This window comes from Engystomops pustulosus, chromosome 2, assembly GCF_040894005.1.
Source record: "Engystomops pustulosus chromosome 2, aEngPut4.maternal, whole genome shotgun sequence".
In the NCBI taxonomy this organism is placed as follows: domain Eukaryota; kingdom Metazoa; phylum Chordata; class Amphibia; order Anura; family Leptodactylidae; genus Engystomops; species Engystomops pustulosus.
In genome coordinates, this window is record NC_092412.1 from 228,308,198 (window position 1) to 228,331,174 (window position 22,977).

Sequence of the window (22,977 nt, forward strand, 5' to 3'; positions counted from 1 at the left end):
TTATAAGAACGCTACTACACTTGATCTTATACAAAAGGTTCTTAGAAGTGCTGTTTGGGGAGTAGCCTAGAGACAGGGGCTTGGATTGGCGAAAGCTCGCCTGGCAGCGGAACGCCAGCTCCATGCGCATCATGCGCTTCTTGCGCATCTGTTTACATTCCCCTCACCCGCCATATCCCAAACTTATAAGAACGCTACTACACTTAACTTGGTGCAGGCTGGGACCGAGTCTGACCCTGGGGCTGGTCATATACTGCCGACGCAGAGAATTGCGGGGCCTACCTCGGTCCAGGTCTCAAAGGCCTACTATACCTCCTCCCACCCCTCCTCCACCTCCTCCTCCTCCGAATTACCATCCGTGGGCATGGCGCCATCAGTCGGTAGCTCTAGGCACAGCAGCAGTGCCGTCGCTAAGCGACAGCAGGCGGTGCTGAAACTGCTGAGCCTAGGCGATAAAAGGCACACCGCCCAAGAGCTATTACAGGGCATTCCACATCAAAGTTGTTAACTTTGTCGCCACCCTGCTGTGTAATCCCCAAAATATACTTGCAAACTTTTACCATTTAGGGATATTATTTCAGCGCTTCTTGCGCATCTGTTTACATTCCCCTCACCCGGCATATCCTAAACTTATAAGAACGCTACTACACTTGATCTTATACAAAAGGTTCTTAGAAGTGCTGTTTGGGGAGTAGCCTAGAGACAGGGGCTTGGATTGGCGAAAGCTCGCCTGGCAGCGGAGCGCCAGCTCCATGCCAAGATCCAACTAACATAGTTTTAACTGCAGCACCTTTAATCTACTACTAGTTCACTGCCTCCATACATCGTCCCCTTATCAAACGAGCTGTGTCAGGCAGAATTTTGGGTTGTTTTCATGGCTTCCATGTTAACTTTGTCGCCACCCTGCTGTGTAATCCACAAAATATACTGGCAAACTTTTATCATGTACCGATATTATTTGAGCGCTTCTTGCTCACCTCCTTTGGTTCCTCTCTGCCACCCATTGGTTTGAAGCCTGAGTCCATTTAGGGTATGTCGCCATGACACTCTCTAGCCTGCTGCCGCTGCCTCTGCATGCCGTCCCCTATAGTGTCAGGGTCAATTATTGGATGTTTTAGATGCTATCTAGCTTCATTCTGTCACTCTGTCATGGCCATGCTGTTGCCCATAATTTTGGCATAATGGTGCGATTATGCAGCCTCAGAGGCATCCATGCATGCTGCCCCTGCTGTTTCCTGTCCATTTCCGTGGTGTTTCCATCCTTTTCTGAGGTTCCCAGGTGTTTGGCCAAGCTTCCCTGTGCAGAGCCTTGGTCCCCTTGAAAAATGCTCGAGTCTCCCATTGACTTCAATGGGGTTCGTTATTCGAGACGAGCACTCGAGCATCGGGAAAAGTTCGTCTCGAATAACGAGTACCCGAGCATTTTAGTGTTCGCTCATCTCTAGTGCTAACTTATCAGAAGGCATTCTTTTTCAATTAAATAACACATTTTGTTCCTGAACCATGGTCCTTTTGAAAAATGCTCGATTCTCCCATTGACTTAAAAAACGCGCGTGAAAAACGCACCGAAAACGCAAGAAAAACGCGAACAACACGCGCGTGAAAAACGCAAAAACGCTAATGACTTCAAGGAAAAATGGAACAAAAACGCAGCCAAAAATGTCAGTTTTTCACGCATTGCACCCTGACTTGAAATGCAACACTAGTGTGGAAGGGGCCGTTTCGCTTTGACTTAGGCTTCATGCACTTGAATGGATGGTTAGCGCTCCTCACCTGCTCCATAGAGAGCCATAGATATGTCCTATATTTTTCCATGCCCGGTCATGGTCCGGTGAGACAGCATGTGCTCTCCGCACCGTGACCAGGTGCCATAAGTGTCTGAGGACCATGCTCAGATCATGATCCCACTTCCATTCGTGCACATTAGTTCTTAACTTGAAACCATTTCCTATTCATCATAATCTTTTTTCCAGTTTTGGAAATTTTTGGTCTTTGTAGAAACAGAATCCATGGCAGTAAGATGAACAGAGCTTAATTTACCAAAAACAATAGTCTAAAGAATGATGGTGTTGTCTTTTAGAGCTCTTCAATATACTGGTTGACGTTCTCTGGTCTACAATCTGTGGTGTCAGATGCCTCGTTCCATGTTCTATTGTAAGTCGTAATGCACTTTATACATATCTTCTATCTATTTGTCTGAAACTTTTAAAATGTTTTACAAGTTTTTAGCTATAAATCACTTAGGCACACACCTGAGACCTGGCATAACAATAGGTATTACAGGCAGTCCCCAGGTTACGTACAAGATAGGTTCCATAGGTTTGTTCTTAAGTTGAATTTGTATGTAAGTCGAAACTGTATATTTTATAATTGTAGATCCAGACAAAATTCTTTTTGCCCCAGTGACAATTGAATTTTCAAAATTTTTTGCTGTAATGGGACCACAAATTATCAATAAAGCTTCATTACAGCTGATTATTGCAGTCTGGGACTGCATTTAGAGAGCTTCACCAGAGATCACAGTGGGTCCGTCAAGAGTGGTCCGTCTTTAACTAAGGGTCGTCTGTAAGTTGGGTGTTCTTAAGTAGGGTACCGCCTGTATACCAATTATGGAAAATCAGGCTTCAAGTTGGTAAACAAGTTTAACTAAGGGGCCGATAAAACAATGGGTTAAATTTATCAATCCACTTGCAATCGATATTGTTTGCTATTCGGGCAAAAATATCCAGTCTAAAATGCAATATTCCACATTAACAAGGTTTTTTTTTTAAAAAAAAAAATCTGATCCTTTTTATTAAGGTTTTCCATAACACAAAACCGACATATAAAGAAAAACGTTCCGTATTCAAATCCTAAGTATGTACACTGGTCTAACATTCAGAGCCTCTCAAGCTCATAGCGATCAACGTACAAAACATAGGTTAGACCATAGTAAGAATCAAGATTCCTTTTTTTAGATTCTTTTTTTTTGCATTCAAAACATACATAAGGCATGAGTACTTCACCATCCTTGAGCTATAGCATGCCGTAGTCCATATTAAAAGTCCACGCTTAGGCTTCCATGGCGTCCACTGAGAAGCCGAATGCCTGATGTGTCCTGTGATGTTTCAGAGGAGGTTCCTCCTGTCTTGCATGTGCACTGCCAATTTCCCTGCCCCATCTATTGGCATTTCATCCATGCATCCCAGTATACAGACTAAGGCTAAATTCACACTGCCGTGAGCCCGCCGCACCGTAGCACGGCGGGCACACGGCAGCGCGGGGAGAGGAGGAGGAGGTGAGCGCAGCTCACCCCCGCCCCTCTCCATAGAAACTAATGGCGCACGGCGCCGTAATACGGGGAAAGATAGGACATGTCCTATCTTTCCCCGGGCTACGGAGCGGTACGGTGCCGCACGTGTGCTGCACCGTACCGCTCCCGTACAGGGCCGTGAGCCCATAGGAGTGTATGGGGGACGTATATCGGCCGTATATACGTCGGCCGTATATACGTCCCCCATACTGTAGTGTGAATGTAGCCTAAGATATTTCTGGGGAGTTTCATATTGTACACTTTATTAATAAGATCCAGTACTTTCGCCCATAATATATGCAAATCTAGGGCAGGCCCATAATATATAAAGCATATCTGCCGGTACCTCTCTACATTTAGGACATGTTGCATCTTGGCATACCCCTATATCGCACAACTTAGGTGTCCTGTATACGCTATTTACAACTTATAATTGTGAAAAGCGGGTTGCCTCCCCTAGATAGCATAGTGGGATAGCCTCAAGAACAGATTGCCATTGTTCATTGGAGATCTCCCCGGCATCAATGACCCATCTATTACTGACACGGAGGGGAAATCCCTCAAGGAATTTGCACAATAGCAACTGGTAAAGCCCAGCTGCATGGTCATTTTTGGCTACGTTAAACAATAGTGCGTCCCTTTTAGGTGTTATAGGAACAGACTGGGGCTGTTTCTCAAAGGCATGCTTCAGCAATTGGGTCACGCGCACTAAACCTGCTCTTTCCCAAAAGGCTGAAAATTCTAGGTTTTAGAATTATGCCACAGGGGGGTTTATCCTGTAAGCCCTTGGACCCCCCAACTGTTTGACCTTCTCCCAGATATTATGAATCATTGAAGAGTGTGGCTATGGGGTTTTGTCTTGTCTTGAACTTTCCAGCCTCAAGTGCCATCAGTAGGTTTACAGTATGTAAATGGTGTCTAATCATGTCAGCCGTAAATCTAAATATTAGAAGGATTTTTAGTACTTTGCATTGGACTGATGTGTGACTTCACCCAATGCAACCCTTATGCTTGACCCTGGCCACACAACATTATTGCTCTAACCAGTACAGCTGGTTTTCCATAGATAAAACAGTAGAGATCTTTACATGGTTATCATACACATTGCCCCCCTTTTCCCCATGTCTGAATGGCTCACCAAAGAACCAGGTCCAGATCCTCTGTTGGGCCCAGGCTCTAACTGTAATGTCCTGGAGTTGGCCCATTACTAAATCTACTTGGTCCTCATGCTAAGTGGACCCATTGATGACTGGTTATCCCAGCAACTTGTACTCTCATCGCTCATCCAGCGAAAGGATAAAGATCCCAGACACCCAGAGAGATGGGCCATTGACACAACTACCACAGCAAGTGACACAAGTTTTAGGCCACAGCCAAGCCAGCTACTCCAGTACTAGCCTACAAACTGCCCAACACCCACATCTACATCCATGTTCCTGTCAGCCCTGGTGGAGTGTGCTTCATAACCAAATACTGGACCCCAAAAGACAAGCTAATTTGAAGGCTACAAGACTCTATTAAAAAATGTGTTAAAGGACATTTACCATCAGTTTAGCGATAGTAGATGTGTCCTAATAAGACGACTCCTTTTATTATAACTCTATATCCCAAGAGTTATAAAAGTTATGCTTATTACCCTGGGACGCTCAGCTGACATAGCCTGAGTGCCTTTGGGAGCCTTGTGTTTTAAATGTCTGTACACCCACCGTAACGCTAACACTACGGGGGTATCCATCTTGGCTCGAGGAGCAGCAATCCATTTCTATGACAGCCTTGGGTCACACGAAGAAATGAGGCGGTCTCTTTTTCCACTGTAAAATCCTCATTTACCGCCATACTGTGGTCTGAAAAAAAGTTAAAAAAAACCTAAATTTAAAAAATCCTTAAAATTCAAATCCCCCCCATTCACTAGAAACACACAGCTCTGTACACTGAAGTATCAAAAAGTTAACAGAAAAAACTGAAAAATTAACCACAAAAATAAATAAATTAATTTAAATAAATAAAAATATTCTTTAGGTATGAAGACCTAAAGAATACGGACCCAATACGGACCCAAAGAATAAAGTAGACATGTCATTTTGGGTGTACAGTGAAGGTCATAAAATTCAAGCCCACAAAAACAGAGCACAAATGCATTTTTTCACCAATTTCCCTTCATTTGGAATTTTTTTCCCATTTCCCAGTACATGGCATGGAATATTAAATACCGTCACGAAGTGCAATTTGTTACGCAGAAAACAAGCCCTCACACAGCTCTTTACATGGAAAAAAAATGGATTCTTGAAGGTGGGGAATGAAAAATAAAAATGCAAAAACAAAAAGAGCCTGGTTGTTAAGGGGTTAACAGAGAGTAATTTTTTTGTAGCAAGCCAAATGATCAAGGCTTGATATTACTAAAGATGAGTAATGAGTTACACAAATGCATCTGTTTAATGCATATCCATTTATATATCAGCATCACACAAGCCGTCCTGGTCATCCTTTCATCAATAACCTATATATTTGGAATAGAAGAATCTCTGATCTTCACGGTCATCGCCATAACACTTGGATGGACAAACCTGTTGTACTACACCAGAGGGTTCCAGTCCCTTGGTATCTACAGCGTTATGGTCCAGAAGGTAAATATCAATAAGGAATATTCCATGTAAAAGTGTATTGTTTTTATAACCAGCACAGCTAAGACCAAGTTAATACCCGTGTTCTATAGATGTCATTGAACCTTCCAGTGTTAATAGTTGAAAAAATAGTGCAGCAAAGCATAAAGGGTGATCCTTTGAAGTCTATGGTGAATAGAAGGTTAATGGTAGATTGTCTATTTTTTGTTTCCATTGCATTCTCTTAAAACAAACATTGTAATGGAAACCCTGACCCGGGTGTGAATATGGCTGAACACATATTGTAATGTAGAATGTGAAATAAATGTAATATACTGCACTATGGAAAGTCTCAGTTCACATTCTGTTATGTTTATTGTTTTATGTTACAAAAGACACAGCGGGGTCTATCATCCAAACTAGAACTTTAATTTATTGGTCTCTAGCAAGAATATCCGAAACAGGAACAAAGGATTAAGTTGAAGTTGAAAGATAATTAGTTTCTTTCACCAATTGAACGAGTTTAGATGATATTTATTCTATTTCTATGGGCAACTATGGACTTGTGTTTCCTGGCACCTGCTCTGTTTATGCAATGCAGAACACCACAGAGTGAGAACTATCAGCCGACCTTTGTCAACTCTACTGAGAGAATATTGTACAGTACAAAAAATTATGAATGTACTCAACCAGCAACATATTTTTATTTTCTAGGTTATCTTGAATGATGTCTCAAAGTTTTTACTAGTGTATTTACTCTTCCTATTTGGATTTGGAGTAGGTAAGGAGCTTCTTTATATATTAGATTATAATTTTAATATAAGTCAGTGTCACGGGTGCTACCCTCGTTACTTGTAAGCACGGTGCCCGTGCCTCTTTTCTGTCCCCACTCCTGTTCCCGATCCTAGGGGCCTTGCGCCAGCTTCAGAGAATTTAAAGGGCCAGCGCATCGTTAATTGCCACTGGCCATTTCCCAGAATTCTATATAAATCAGCCGCTTCCATTACACCCTGCCGGATCTTCGTGCCTTAGAGAAAGCTTTGTCTCATGCCCTGCTCTGTTATTGTGATTTCCCGTTGTGACCCCAGTTCCGTTCCTGACTACGCTCCTCTGCTGCCTGCCTTGACCTATTGATACTTGCCTGACTCCAACCCCGTTCTGCTCATCCTTACCTCCTGCCTGTCCCCGACTATGATTCTGCTCAACGTCACTGTACCTTGCCTTGGCTGCCACCACGGACAAAGTCGCACCTGTGGAACATCCTGGCTGTACCATGCCACAGCAAGTCCAACCCATTTTGCAGTGGGCTCTGGTGAAAACCGAGTACCACTTAGATTCTGGTCCCAGGTGTCAGCTTATGTGGTCCAGTGGGTCCACTACTCCTGGAGCCTGACAGTAAGATCCGCCCATGAACCCTGCCAAGGTTTTGCTGTCTAAACTGTCTCATCATGATGCATCCCTGACATTAAAAAGGGATTTACTGGAAAAGTTAGAGTATTTTGAGTATGCTCATCTCTCTGGCTACTCGGATTGATATCCGGTTAATGGAGCGCACTGAGGAGCAACGTCTCGAACAAGTGCAAGTCTGGGTTCCATCTGGACCGCTACGGGAGATGGTAGTAGCAAACACCTGCTTCTAAGTGGCACCTGGTCAAAGAAGTACAGGATTTTGTGGGCTCTGGCACTTCCTGTGCTCGTAATAAGCCATCTTGCCTCAAACCAGCTGGTCTACTACTGGACTTCATTATGGATCTTCCTATGGGAATAACATCATCTGGGTGGTAACAGACCGGTTCTCCAAGCAGTCCCATTTTGTGCCTCTGTCAGGTCTGCCAACATCCCCTCGCCTTGCCAGCCTGTTCTTCACCCATATCTTCCAGCTACATGGACTTCCTGAGCACATCGTCTCTGACCGAGGGGTCCAGTTTGTTTCCCGCTTCTGGAGTTCTCTCTGCAGTCAACATCAAGTAAAGTTGGATTTCTCCTCTGCGTACTACCCTCCATGCAATGGACAGGGAGAGAGACTCAACCAGACTCTGGGATGTTACCTCATTTTGTTTCTGCCCATCAAGACGACTGGTCCACTCTGTTGCCGTGGGCTGAATTCTCCTATAGTTCCTTGGATTCCGAATCTGCCGGCTCCGCCGACCTTATTCATTGTCAATGGACAGCATTGCCGTCTACCTCTACCGCTGTCGGTGACTTCCGATGTTGCTGTCGTGGAAGAGTTAGTCAGAGATCTTAAGTCCATCTGGGACTTGTGTCTCCCTTGAGTCTGTGGACCCTCTGGACCGCCGCGGGAGATGGTACTAGCAAACACCTGGTACCGGAGTCTAAGTGGCACCTGATCTTTACCAGAGCCCGCCGCAAAGTGGGATGGTCTTGCTGCGGCGGGGGTACCAACGGGTCATTCCACAGGTGTGACTAGCCCGCGGTGGCAGCCAAGGTAACAATGAAGGAGACAGTCCGAGCCAGGGGTGACAGCGGGAGAACAGTGCAGGAAGGAACTCAAGGACTCACGTCAGGAACATAGGAGCTGGCACACGGAACAGGAAAGCAGGAACGGACTGGCACATGGGACGCAGGAGCAGGATCATGGGAACACACAAGAATGCTGGAGACACAGGAACGCTGGAGACACAGGAACGCTGAAGACACATTAACACTGGAGACACAGGAATGCTTGAGAAACAGAAACGCTGGAGACACAGGAGGGCTTCCTCTTCACAGGAATGGCTTCCTCTTCACAGGAATGGCTTAAAGATCCAGCGGGGAATGATGGGAGACGGATTAAATGAAGACCTGGAAATGTCCAGCGCCAATCACCTGTGTGCTGGCCCTTTAAATCTTAGAGTACCGCCACGCGAGAGCCCTAGGTAACGGAGATGTGCGCGGAGCCTAGTCCGGTTGGGAGCATGAACGGACTGAAAACGCATGCTTAAAAACGGACTAAAAACGGATTCAAGACGTGTGACACCAACCTAAGGGGTGGTAGACTGTAAAATATGACAATACATATCTGCTCTGGATGGCGCTCTTTTCATTCCATGCCTGCCGTGTGCGCAAACAGCATGTAACTTACACAGATGAGGTATTGGCATACTAGGGAGAAATATGGTATGTAAGAAATAGGTTAGGGATCGCCTTTGCTGGAGTCAAAGGTCACGCTTCTTTTTCCATCAATTCGAGGCAAACAACAGCAGGTAGGTAGAAGCTGACTTTGCATGTGGCTCTCACACAGACAGCCCTGTGTCTCCAGGTAGAGAGAGGGAACTGCCCACCTGACTTTCCCTAAATACTTTCCTTCTGAACACCTCATTAATTAGGCAGCAGGTGAGTCTCTGACCTGCTACTTCACATATGAGAGGAACCTTGGAGAAATATACCTCCCCTCCACAACCTGTCCTGCACAGGTATCACAGGTATTAAACTTTGTGGAGCTTTTTATCATTTTAATCCATTGTGAATTTTTTAGATTACAAGATTAATGTATTGTCCAAAAAAACTACAAATTAAATTCCACCTCCATTTTGTTTTAACCCCTGTAATACATCTAAAGGGTTAACAAACTTCTTAAAGTTGGTTTCTCATAAATTGAAGGATGTAGTTTCTGTAGTGGGGTAATTTATGGGGTTTTACCTTCTCAAAATCACTTGAGAGCTGAGCGGGTGCCTGTTAGTATATGGCAGTAAAAGATAGAATCCAGCGTGTATGCCCAGGAGTAGTTAAAATAATCCATGCCATAAAAACTGCCTCAGTCTTAACATAACTGAAGCGGTTTTTATGGAATTGGATAATGTATCCAGAATAAAGAAAAACGTTTAATTACTCCTGGGCATTCCTGCTGGATCCTATCTTTTACTGCCATACAGTTGAACGCACTTGGTCTGTGCGGGATCCGAGACCTGGGTCCACCAGCAATCATACTGGGTGAGCTACAGCGTTTTTTATTCTTGTTGTTAATTGCCCAACATTAAGCCCCATGACATCCTAAAAAATGAGGAGATGCATGAAAAACCATGCAAAAATTTCAAAATTTCCATTTAACTACAAAAGATATAATCCGATTTTTCCACTAATTTGATGTACAATGTGGGACGAGAAAACAATCTCAAAATTACCTGGATATGTTAAAGCATTCGAAGGTTAAAACCACTAATAGTGACAAAGCGCAGATTTTTAAAAATCTGGCTTGGTCAAATAGCCCTAAAGTGGCTTGCCCATGAAAGAAAATTTGCAAATTTCAATACCCTAGTGATGTTTACACAATAAAGATAATTTTTAACCCTTTACTTTACATTGTTACAATTGCTGTGTTAGCTCCTATAACTTAGTGACTCAATTTTAAAATTAAAATTTAGAGTGTGGGCAGGGAATCTCTAAGCAGACTCTTCATGATTCTTGTAGTGCTGTAAGCTGAAAATGTGGTTAGATTATCAGAGTATAAAGCTTGCCGTATTTGGATACATTCACACAGCGGTATGCCCGCCGTGCGGGCATACCGCCGTGTGCTGGAGAGGAGGAGGAGGTGACCCCTCCTCCCTCCATAGAGAATAGCGGCGCACGGCCACACACACGCCGAAAGATAGAGCATGCTCTATCTTTTTGCGGTGTGCGGCCCGGATCAGCGCTGCTATTGCTGTCTATGGAGACGTACATACGGCCGCAAATTTGCGGCCGCATGTACGTCCCCGCAGACGGCCATGTGAATGTGCCCTTTCTCGGACTATAAGACGCTTCTTACTATAGGACGCACCCCAGATTTAGGCTTCCAAAAAAAGGAAAAATATATTTTACACCAATTAAAATATTCCTGTTGGTTGCACTAAAGCACAACACACAGACATACAGATACACACACAGCTCCGCATCATCCATAGTTACACACACTCAGCCCAGCATCATCCATAGTTACACACACTCAGCTCTGCATCATCCATTCAGATACAAACACAGCCCAGCTACACACACGGAACCACACACACAGCCCAGCTACACACACAGAACCACACACATATCTCAGCTACACACACAGAACTACACACAGCAACACACACACAGCACCACACACACAGCCCAGCTACACACACAGAACCCCACACACAGCTCAGCTACACACACAGAACCACATACACAGCCCAGCTACACACACAGAACCACACACACAGCTCAGCTACACACACAAAACCACACACACAGCTCAGCTACACACACAAAACCACACACACACACATACAAACATACGTCCCCCATTCCCCTTCTTCTCACGCTGTTCCAGCGCAGCATGGCAGTATCAGACCTGTGGTGATGTAAAAATCATGGGATCAGTCACATGATTCTGACATCACCGCAGGTCCTCTACCTGTAGGAAGAGAGCAGTATGGAGGCTCTTCTCTCGGAGATTGGGTGCAGCTCTATATCAGAGCATCACCCGATCTCCCTTACAGCGGTCAGGAGGGTCTGGCAGTGCTGGATCCTACTGACCTTCGGTCTATAAGACGCAGGGACTTTTTAGCAAGATTTTTTCTTGCTAAAAAGTGCGTCTTATAGTCCAAAAAATATGGTATATAAACTTTCATTTAACTTTTAAACATTGTACTAGTATCTGACACATAGAAAAAGAGATGAGACAGATCAGAGATGAGGGAGGATGAGATCCATAAGATGCATGTTACATTCTTAGCCCTGCTACATCTCTGCTCTGCCGCAACATGCAGTCAGATTTGATGTGCCTCCCCTGGATAAAGAACTTATGTGCCTGTACTTTGCAGCACGGAGTGGTACGGTGGTGCACATGTACGTGACATGTCCAATCTTTCCCCTTAATATTGCTCGTACACAATGCATTTCTATGGAAAGGGAAGGGGGTCACCCCTCCTCCTCTCCATGGCAGGGCACGTATGCAGTCTTACTCTCTTTGTGTTGTTTGCTGGCTGGAAGTCAGAGTGTGTGTCTGTGTGAGTTTGTCCTGGAATGCAAGGGTGGAGGCCAATCTAGCAGTAAATGCAATGTAATATATTTTTTAATTCCTCTCCCCAGCTCTGGCTTCGCTAATTGAACATTGTGCTGAAGGTGAAGACTGCAGCTCTTATAGCAGGTTTAGAACAGCTATTGTGGAACTATTTAAGCTTACCCTGGGACTAGGAGACCTGGAGATGCAACAAGGCGCAAAATATCCCACCCTCTTCCTGATTCTTCTAATAATTTATGTCATTTCAACATTTGTGCTTCTCCTTAATATGTTAATTGCATTAATGGGAGAAACTGTGGAAAACATTTCAAAAGAAAGCGAGAACATCTGGAGGCTTCAGGTGGGTTTAACCCCTTCCCGCCGCGGCCCTTTTTCGATTTTGCGTTTTCATTTTTCACTCCCCACATTCAAAAATCTGTAACTTTTTTATTTTTCCATGTACAGAGCTGTGTGATGGCTTATTTTCTGCGTAACAAATTACACTTAAAAATGGTGGTATTTAATATTCCATGCCATGTACTGGGAAGCGGGAAAAAAACTTCCAAATGCAGTGAAATTGGTAAAAAAAACGCATTTGTGCCGTATTCTTGTGGGCTTGGATTTTACGGATTTCACTGTGCACCCCAAATGACATGTCTACTTTATTCTTTGGGTCGGTACGATTACGGGGATACCAAATTTGTATAGGTTTTATAATGTTTTCATACATTTAAAAAAATGAAAACCTCCTGTACAAAATTTTTTGGGGAATTTTGCCATCTTCTGGCGCTAATAACTTTTTCATACTGTGGGTGGTGTCGTTTTTTGCGGATTTTGATGAAGTTTACAATGTTATCATTTTTAGGACTGTATGACCTTTTGATCACTTTTTATAGAATTTGTAATTTTTTTTTAAATGGCAAAAAAGTGCCATTTTCAACTTTGGGCGCGATTTTCCGTTACGGGATTAAACGAAGTGAAAAACCGTTATCATATTTTGATAGATCGGACATTTTCGGACGTGGAAATACCCAATGTGTTTATGATTTTTACTATTTATTTATATTTATATCAATTCTAGGGAAAGGGGGGTGATTTGAATTTTTAGGTTTTTTTATTATAATTTTTTTATTTTAACTTTTTTTTTATCTTTACTATTTTTCAGACTCCCTAGGGTACTTTAACCCTATGGTGTCTGTAGGATCCTATCATATACTGCCATACTATAGTATGGCAGTATATGGGGATTTTACTACTCATACATTACCATGTGCTGACAGCACATTGTAATGAATGGGTTAACCCGAAGTAGCTTTGGGTCTTCGTGAGACCCGAAGCTACCATGGCGACGGATCGCCACTCCCCGATGACGTCACAGGGAGCGACGATCCACGGAAAGATGGTGGCACCCGCGCGCCTCCGTCTTTTTGAAGCCGCCGGCACCTTTACTGGCGGCGGTCAGTGGTAAAACACCCGCGATCGGTGCCGGCACTGATCGCGGGTGTTACCGGTAAGCCTTTGCTGCAATATGCAGCAAAGACTTACCGGCTATGGAGAGGGCTCGGCCCGCGAGCCCTCTCCATGTACCGGGACCCGACAAGTGACGTACTATTACGTCACATGTCGGTGCGATGTGTTTATTGAACAATGGCCCACATTTATCAAAACAGGGTGCACCAGATTATTGAATACTGGTGCATGGTCTTCAATTATCTGGTGCACCCTGCACTACTTGGGAAGTGTGCAGCAACTGTTTTTGGTGCATCTTTGAGGCTCCATTCCATTCACACAGCCGTTTTGGGGTTGTATATCCGTCTGTAAACTTTTTGTTCATTTTTTTATATGCTGCAAAATGGCTTAAAAGTGGGAGGTTCAACAACGGGAAAAAAAAAGGATTATTATTCTATTAATTTTGATAGAATGGACCTTTTGGGATACGGTGATGTTTATTATGTAACTTGTTTATTTTTTGTATCAGTTCTAGGATGATTTATCCATTCTTTTTTTCTAACAGAGAGCAAGAACTATACTAAAGTATGAAAAAAAAATCAAACTTATTTTCGGAAACAAATTTCAGCTTGGAAAGAAGCCTGACTTTGCTGAAAAGGGTGCATCATATTTAAGGTAAAACAAAGTCCAAGAAATTAAAAACATAAAATGTGAATGTAACACCGGGGCCTAGCCTTTTCTTGTGGGCCTGGAGGCATCCGGGGCACAGAATACCAGAGTGGCTGGCTATTGCGGCCTTGGGCATGCTGCTGTCACGGCGGTTGATATGTGGACCGGAGGGCTGTCCTACAGACTGGCAGGTCTCCAGCTAATGGTGTGTGCAAGAGATAAGGAGGGAGAGGCTGATTTCTGGTTTCTCCCTCAGACAATCCTTTAGTGTCTGTAGGATGAGTCCCTGGGTTAAGGATTGGGGAGCCCGTGGTGGTAAGCGGCCGTATCCAGCGTTGAAACCGGGGTTTGTGTCGGACTAAATACATACATGGGTACACTACAGTTGGTAGCTATTGCCCTTAAACCAACTGTTTCATTAGGTAAGGCGTGGTGTCATGTCCTGTAATCCACTCCTTGCACCAAGGCTGGCAATTTGTCCGTGGATACATCACCTAGGTGGCATAATCATAGACACATATAGATGAAGAGACGATCCAACACAGTCTTAACTGCAAAGTCTATTAGTGCAACCTAACATATAGTATTTGTTACCATGTGGCTACCTAAAGTAGCAGCAATAAGAATGTCCTTTTCTTAGAAAAAGAAAGGCATAGCATGCAATAGATTGTATGTTTCCTGGAAAGAAGATGGTGACTAAGAGTCTCTCAGAGGGCTCAGCTGTATTAGAGTCCAAACTCTGGGCACAGTCATTGATAGATAAAGTTGTGAGGATCTGCTTTCAGCAGAAATGGGTTCAGGGCCGATTCTAGTATATTTGCTGCCTGAGGCGAATATAAAAATGCTGCCCCCCCCCCTTCCCTGTTAAGTAAATGCTGAAAACGTTACTAACAACATCCCCACAGGCAGCTCCCTGACACTGTGTGGCTGACTACAGGTTCTGGGAGTCATTAGTGGCATCTAGTACCTTATAGATGACAATCTCTTCCATCAGTAGGACTTTATTCCGGGTTCTCCAATCCATGACGTATCACTGCTGAATTCACGGCCAGATATCTTCAGCTCCGTGCAGCATCTCCACCCGGCGTCCCTAAAAATACCACAGTCACTTACAGTATAAAGTCTCCTGGATAACGACAATGCGCTCCTAAATAATATATACCCCTCACAACTCAACTGACCGCACTCTCCCCACATATAACACATCCCTTCATTATATATATATTCTACTGGAATTATAGCAGGTACAGCATATCAATATACAACACCCCCAATTTATTAATACAGACCCCTAACATTTAGTTTAAATGATGCAAAGTAATCTATGGTATCCTATAACTAATATATCCCACCCTGTTATTATGTTACATGATTTTACATACAGTGCTACCCTGACCAATGTGAATATATAGCACCCCCTAATATACAACCCCCCAGCTTAGTAATATACTGTATCCCATATACAGCCCCCCAGCTTAGTAATATACTGTATCCCATATACAGCCCCCCAGCTTAGTAATATACTGTATCCCATATACATCCCCCCAGCTTAGTAATATACTGTATCCTATATACAGCCCTCCCAGCTTAGTAATATACTGTACCCCATATACAGCACCCCAGCTTAGTAATATACCGTATCCCATATACAGCCCCCCAGCCTAGTAATATATTGTGCCCCATATACAGCCCCCCAACTTAGTAATACACTGTATCCCATATACAGCCCCCCCAGCTTAGTAATATACCGTATCCCATATACAGCCCCCCAGCCTAGTAATATACTGTATCCTATATACAGCCCCTAGCTTAGTAATATACTGTATCCTATATACAGCCCTCCCAGCTTAGTAATATACTGTACCCCATATACAGCCCCCAGCTTAGTAATATACTGTATCCCATATACAGCCCCCCAGCTTAGTAATATACTGTATCCCATATACATCCCCCAGCTTAGTAATATACTGTATCCCATATACAGCCCCCTCCCAGCTTAGTAATATACTGTATCCCATATACAGCCCCCCAGCTTAGTAATATACTGTATCCTATATACAGCCCCCAGCTTAGTAACATACTGTATCCTATATACAGCCCTCCCAACTTAGTAATATACTGTACCCCATATACAGCCCCCAGCTTAGTAATATACTGTATCCCATATACAGCCCCCCAGCTTAGTAAAATACTGTATCCCATATACAGCCCCCAGCTTAGTAATATACTGTATCCCATATACAGCCCCCAGCTTAGTAATATACTGTATCCCATATACAGCCCCCCAGCTTAGTAATATACTATATCCCATATACAGCCCCCCAGCTTAGTAATATACTGTATCCCATATACAGCCCCCCAGCTTAGTAATATACTGTATCCTATATACAGCCCCCCAGCTTAGTAATATACTGTATCCCATATACAGCCCCCCAGCTTAGTAATATACTGTATCCCATATACAGCCCCCCAGCTTAGTAATATACTGTATCCTATATACAGCCCACCCAGCTTAGTAATATACTGTATCCCATATACAGCCCCCCAGCTTAGTAATATACTGTATCCCATATACAGCCCCCCAGCTTAGTAATATACTGTATCCCATATACATCCCCCAGCTTAGTAATATACTGTATCCCATATACAGCCCCCTCCCAGCTTAGTAATATACTGTATCCCATATACAGCCCCCCAGCTTAGTAATATACTGTATCCCATATACATCCCCCCAGCTTAGTAATATACTGTATCCTATATACAGCCCCCCAGCTTAGTAATATACTGTATCCCATATACAGCCTCCCAGCTTAGTGATATACTGTATCCCATATACAGCCCCCCAGCTTAGTAATATACTGTATCCCATATACAGCCCCCCAGCTTAGTAATATACTGTATCCCATATACAGCCTCCCAGCTTAGTAATATACTGTACCCCATATACAGCCCCAGCTTAGTAATATACTGTATCCCATATACAGCCCACAGCTTAGTAATATACCGTATCCCATATACAGCCCCCCAGCTTAGTAATATACTGTACCCCATATACAGCCCCCCAGCTTAGTAATATATTGTGCCCCATATGCAGCCCCCCAGCTTAGTAATATACTGTACTCCATATACAACCCCCCAGCTTAGTAATATACTGTATCGCATATACAGCCCCCCAGCTTAGTAATATACTGTATCCCATATGCAGCCCCCCAGCTTAGTAATATACTGTACTCCATATACAACCCCCCAGCTTAGTAATATACTGTATTGCATATACAGCCCCCCAGCTTAGTAATATACTGTATCCCATATACAGCCCCCCAGCTTAGTAATATACTGTATCCCATATACAGCCCCCCAGCTTAGTAATATACTGTACCCCATATACAGCACCCCAGCTTAGTAATATACTGTATCCCATATACAGCCCCCAGCTTAGTAATATACCGTATCCCATATACAGCCCCCCAGCCTAGTAATATATTGTGCCCCATATGCAGCCCCCCAGCTTAGTAATATACTGTACTCCATATACAACCCCCCAGCTTAGTAATATACTGTATCGCATATACAGCCCCCCAGCTTAGTAATATACTGTATCCCATATACAGCCCCCCAGCTTAGTAATATACTGTACCCCATATACAGCACCCCAGCTTAGTAATATACTGTATCCCATATACAGCCCCCTCAGCTTAGTAATATACTGTACCCCATATACATCCCCCCAGCTTAGTAATATACTGTATCCCATATACATCCCCCAGCTTAGTAATATACTGTACCCCATATACAGCCCCTGCAGCTTAGTAATATACTGTATCCCATATACAGCCCCCTTGCCTAGTAATATACTGTATCCCATATACATCCCCGCAGCTTGGTAATATACTGTATCCCATATACAGCCCCCCAGCTTAGTAATATACTGTATCCCATATACAGCCCCCCAGCTTAGTAATATACTGTATCCCATATACAGCCCCCTTGCCTAGTAATATACTGTATCCCATATACATCCCCGCAGCTTGGTAATATACTGTATCCCATATACAGCCCCCCAGCTTAGTAATATACTGTATCCCATATACAGCCCCCCAGCTTAGTAATATACTGTATCCTATATACAGCCCCCCAGCTTAGTAATATACTGTATCCCATATACAGCCCCCCAGCTTAGTAATATACTGTATCCCATATACAGCCCCCCAGCTTAGTAATATACTGTATCCTATATACAGCCCACCCAGCTTAGTAATATACTGTATCCCATATACAGCCCCCCAGCTTAGTAATATACTGTATCCCATATACAGCCCCCCAGCTTAGTAATATACTGTATCCCATATACATCCCCCAGCTTAGTAATATACTGTATCCCATATACAGCCCCCTCCCAGCTTAGTAATATACTGTATCCCATATACAGCCCCCCAGCTTAGTAAAATACTGTATCCCATATACATCCCCCCAGCTTAGTAATATACTGTATCCTATATACAGCCCCCCAGCTTAGTAATATACTGTATCCCATATACAGCCCCCCAGCTTAGTAATATACTGTATCCCATATACAGCCTCCCAGCTTAGTAATATACTGTACCCCATATACAGCCCCCCAGCTTAGTAATATACCGTATCCCATATACAGCCCCCCAGCTTAGTAATATACTGTATCCCATATACAGCCCACAGCTTAGTAATATACCGTATCCCATATACAGCCCCCCAGCTTAGTAATATACTGTACCCCATATACAGCCCCCCAGCTTAGTAATATATTGTGCCCCATATGCAGCCCCCCAGCTTAGTAATATACTGTACTCCATATACAACCCCCCAGCTTAGTAATATACTGTATCGCATATACAGCCCCCCAGCTTAGTAATATACTGTATCCCATATGCAGCCCCCCAGCTTAGTAATATACTGTACTCCATATACAACCCCCCAGCTTAGTAATATACTGTATTGCATATACAGCCCCCCAGCTTAGTAATATACTGTATCCCATATACAGCCCCCCAGCTTAGTAATATACTGTATCCCATATACAGCCCCCCAGCTTAGTAATATACTGTACCCCATATACAGCACCCCAGCTTAGTAATATACTGTATCCCATATACAGCCCCCAGCTTAGTAATATACCGTATCCCATATCCAGCCCCCCAGCCTAGTAATATATTGTGCCCCATATGCAGCCCCCCAGCTTAGTAATATACTGTACTCCATATACAACCCCCCAGCTTAGTAATATACTGTATCGCATATACAGCCCCCCAGCTTAGTAATATACTGTATCCCATATACAGCCCCCCAGCTTAGTAATATACTGTACCCCATATACAGCACCCCAGCTTAGTAATATACTGTATCCCATATACAGCCCCCAGCTTAGTAATATACTGTATCCCATATACAGCCCCCTTGCCTAGTAATATACTGTATCCCATATACATCCCCGCAGCTTGGTAATATACTGTACCCCATATACAGCACCCCAGCTTAGTAATATACTGTATCCCATATATAGCCCCCCCCAGCTTAGTAATATACTCTATCCCATATACAGCTCCCCAGCTTAGTAATATATGTATCCCATATACAGATCCCCAGCTTAGTAATATACTGTACCCCCCGGCTGAAATCTGACCCCATATAAATATATAACCCCCCCAGGAAAAGAAGAATCTGGCCTCATATAATATATACAGCCCCCAGCATAAAATTATTCTGTCCCCATATAATATATTGAGCCCCCCCCCCCCCCCGCCCCAGTATAAATGACTCTGGGCCCATATAATATACACTGCTTCCCCCCCAGTATAAAACAATTCTGACCCCAAATAATATATACAGTACCCCCCAGTATAAAAAATTCTTGCCCCGTATAATATATGCAGCACCCCCTCCCCACACACACAGTATACAACAATTCTGGCCCCATATAACATATGCCCCCCCCCCCACAGTATAAAACAAGTATGGCCACATATGATATATGCAACCCCCCGCCACAGTATAAAACAAGTATGGCCACATATAATATATGCACACACCCCCCCACAGTATAAAACAAGTATGGCCACATATAATATATGCAACCCCCCGCCACAGTATAAAACAAGTATGGCCACATATAATATATGCACCCCCCCCCCCCACAGTATAAAACAAGTATGGCCACATATAATATATGCACCCCCCCGCCACAGTATAAAACAAGTATGGCCACATATAATATATGCACCCCCACAGTATAATACAAGTATGGCCACATATAATATGTGCACCCCCCCCCCCCCCCACAGTATAAAACAAGTATGGCCACATATAATATATGCAACCCCCCGCCACAGTATAAAACAAGTATGGCCACATATAATATATGCACCCCCCCCCCACAGTATAATACAAGTATGGCCACATATAATATGTGCACCCCCCCCCCTACAGTATAAAACAAGTATGGCCACATATAATGTATACAGCACCCCCCAGTATAGAACAATTTTGGCCCCATATAATATATACACACACACACCCCCCCCCACAGTATAAAACAATTATGGCCCCATATAAAATATACAGTACTTCCCCCCTCCCACGATAACATGACACCTCCCCACTCCCCCTTATTAGCCACATAGAATTAATGAAAGTGCATTAAAAATCAGACTCACCTGCAGGCAGCTGCTCCCTCGGCGACTGGTTCCCGCCTTCACGGATCCGCACAGCGACACAGGCGGCGTGACGTCATGACTAGAGATGAGCGAGCACTAAAATGCTCGGGTACTCGTTATTAGAGACAAACTTTTCCCGATGCTCGAGTGCTCGTCTCGAATAACGAGCCCCATTGAAGTCAATGGGAGACTCGAGCATTTTTGAAGGGGACCAAGGATCTGCACAGGGAAGCTTGGCCAAGCACCTGGGAACCTCAGAAAAGGATGGAAACACCATGGAAATGGACAGGAAACAGCAGGGGCAGCATGCATGGATGCCTCTGAGGCTGCTTAATCGCACCATTATGCCAAAATTATGGGCAACAGCATGGCAATGACAGAGTGACCGAATGAGGCTAGATAGCATCTAAAACATGCAATAATTGACCCTGACACTATAGGGGACGGCATGCAGAGGCAGCGGCAGCAGCGGCAGGCTAGAGAGTGTCATGGCGACATACCCTAAATGGCCTCAGGCTTCACCAAAGGAGGTGAGCAAGAAGCGCTGAAATGATTTCCTATGTGAACAAAAGGTTGACGGTATATTTAGTCGATAACACAGCATGGTGTCGACATAGTGACCAAGTTCCATAACATATCTGGTGAAACACCCAAAAAATGAGCCTGACACAGCTCTTTTGATAAGGGGACGACATGTGGAGGCAGCCATGGAGACGACTTCCATGATTAAGAGCGACAGTATGGGGCATTCATATTGCGCTGCTATGATTGCAACTTCAGGTCTCCAGCATGGCGGCGACAGATGGGCCGAGTTCCACTATGTATCTGGTGAAACACCTGAAAATTCTGCCTGACACAGCTCGTTTGATAAGGGGATGATGTGCTGCATATCCTCTCATGCTCCACGTCTGGGGTATAGAGAGTTGAAATGAGACATTGGTGGACGCTGTGGAGGATCGTGGAGGCAAAATGGACAGGAAACAGCAGGAGCAGCATGCATGGATGCATCTGAGGCTGCCTAATCTTGGGATGGAGCTGGCGGTCCGCTGCCAGGCGAGCTTTCGCCTGTCCAAGCCCCTGTCTCTCGGCTCCTCCCCACCCAAAATGGGCCTGGGGGCCAGAAGCGTTTACTTTGAAAAAATTATAATTTTCAAAGCAGGCCGGGTCGTTTGAATATTTCACCAAGGAATAATGGAATAGCATAGTGGTTCTATTTTTAATTGTTTTTACGGAAATGGTTCCATGATTAAGAGCGACAGTATGGGGCATCCATATTGCGCTGCTATGATTGCAACTTCAGGTCTCCAGCATGGCGGCGACAGATGGGCTGAGTTCCACTATGTATCTGGTGAAACACCTGAAAATTCTGCCTGACACAGCTCGTTTGATAAGGGGACCATGTATGGAGGCAGTGAACTAGTAGTAGATTAAAGGTGCTGCAGTTAAAACTATGTTAGTTGGATCTTGAGATGGAGCTGGCGCTCCGCTGCCAGGGGAGCTTTCGCCAATCCAAGCCCCTGTCTCTAGGCTACTCCCCAAACAGCACTTCTAAGAACCTTTTGTATAAGATCAAGTGTAGTAGCGTTCTTATAAGTTTGGGTTATGGCGGGTGAGGGGAATGTAAACAGATGCGCAAGAAGCGCTGAAATAATATCGGTAAATGATAAAAGTTTGCCAGTATATTTTGTGGATTACACAGCAGGGTGGCAACAAAGTAAACAAGTTTGATGTGGAAGCCATGAAAACAACCCAAAATTCTGCCTGACACAGCTCGTTTGATAAGGGGACCATGTATGGAGGCAGCTATATGGACGACTTTTGGAGGCAGCTATAGCGATGACGTGTGGAGGTAGCAATGGAGACAACGTGTGGAGCCAGCTAAAAAGACGACATGTGGAGGCTGCTATGGAGACAATTTAATTTGCATAGTGCCTGTATGTGGCAGTCCAAAAAAGTTTTCAAACCAGAGGAGTAGGTAGGTGGTCCTCCAGAAAAATTAAATAGATTGAGTGCCTGTATGTGGCAGTCCAAAAAAGTTTTCAAACCAGAGGAGCAGGTAGCTGGTCCTCCAGAAAAATTAAATAAATTGAGTGCCTGTATGTGGCAGTCCAAAAAAGTTTTCAAACAAGAGGAGCAGGTAGGTGGTCATCCAGAAAAATTAAATAGATTGAGTGCCTGTATGTGGCAGTCCAAAAAAGTTTTCAAACCAGAGGAGCAGGTAGCTGGTCCTCCAGAAAAATTAAATAAATTGAGTGCCTGTATGTGGCAGTCCAAAAAAGTTTTCAAACCAGAGGAGCAGGTAGCTAGTCCTCCAGAAAAATTAAATAAATT

General features: G+C 44.0%; 1 protein-coding gene across 1 annotated transcript in view; it reads left to right on the top strand.

Moving 5' to 3' along the window:
* Positions 1-22,977, top strand: part of LOC140116753 (transient receptor potential cation channel subfamily V member 3-like) — a 111,800-nt gene that overhangs the window by 78,635 nt on the left and 10,188 nt on the right. Inside the window, exons 10-14 of the mRNA XM_072133187.1 lie at positions 2,081-2,154; positions 5,751-5,916; positions 6,607-6,673; positions 11,932-12,203; positions 13,857-13,966. Coding sequence (XP_071989288.1) covers positions 2,081-2,154; positions 5,751-5,916; positions 6,607-6,673; positions 11,932-12,203; positions 13,857-13,966 — 689 coding nt within the window. The remainder of the gene's footprint in view (positions 1-2,080; positions 2,155-5,750; positions 5,917-6,606; positions 6,674-11,931; positions 12,204-13,856; positions 13,967-22,977) is intronic.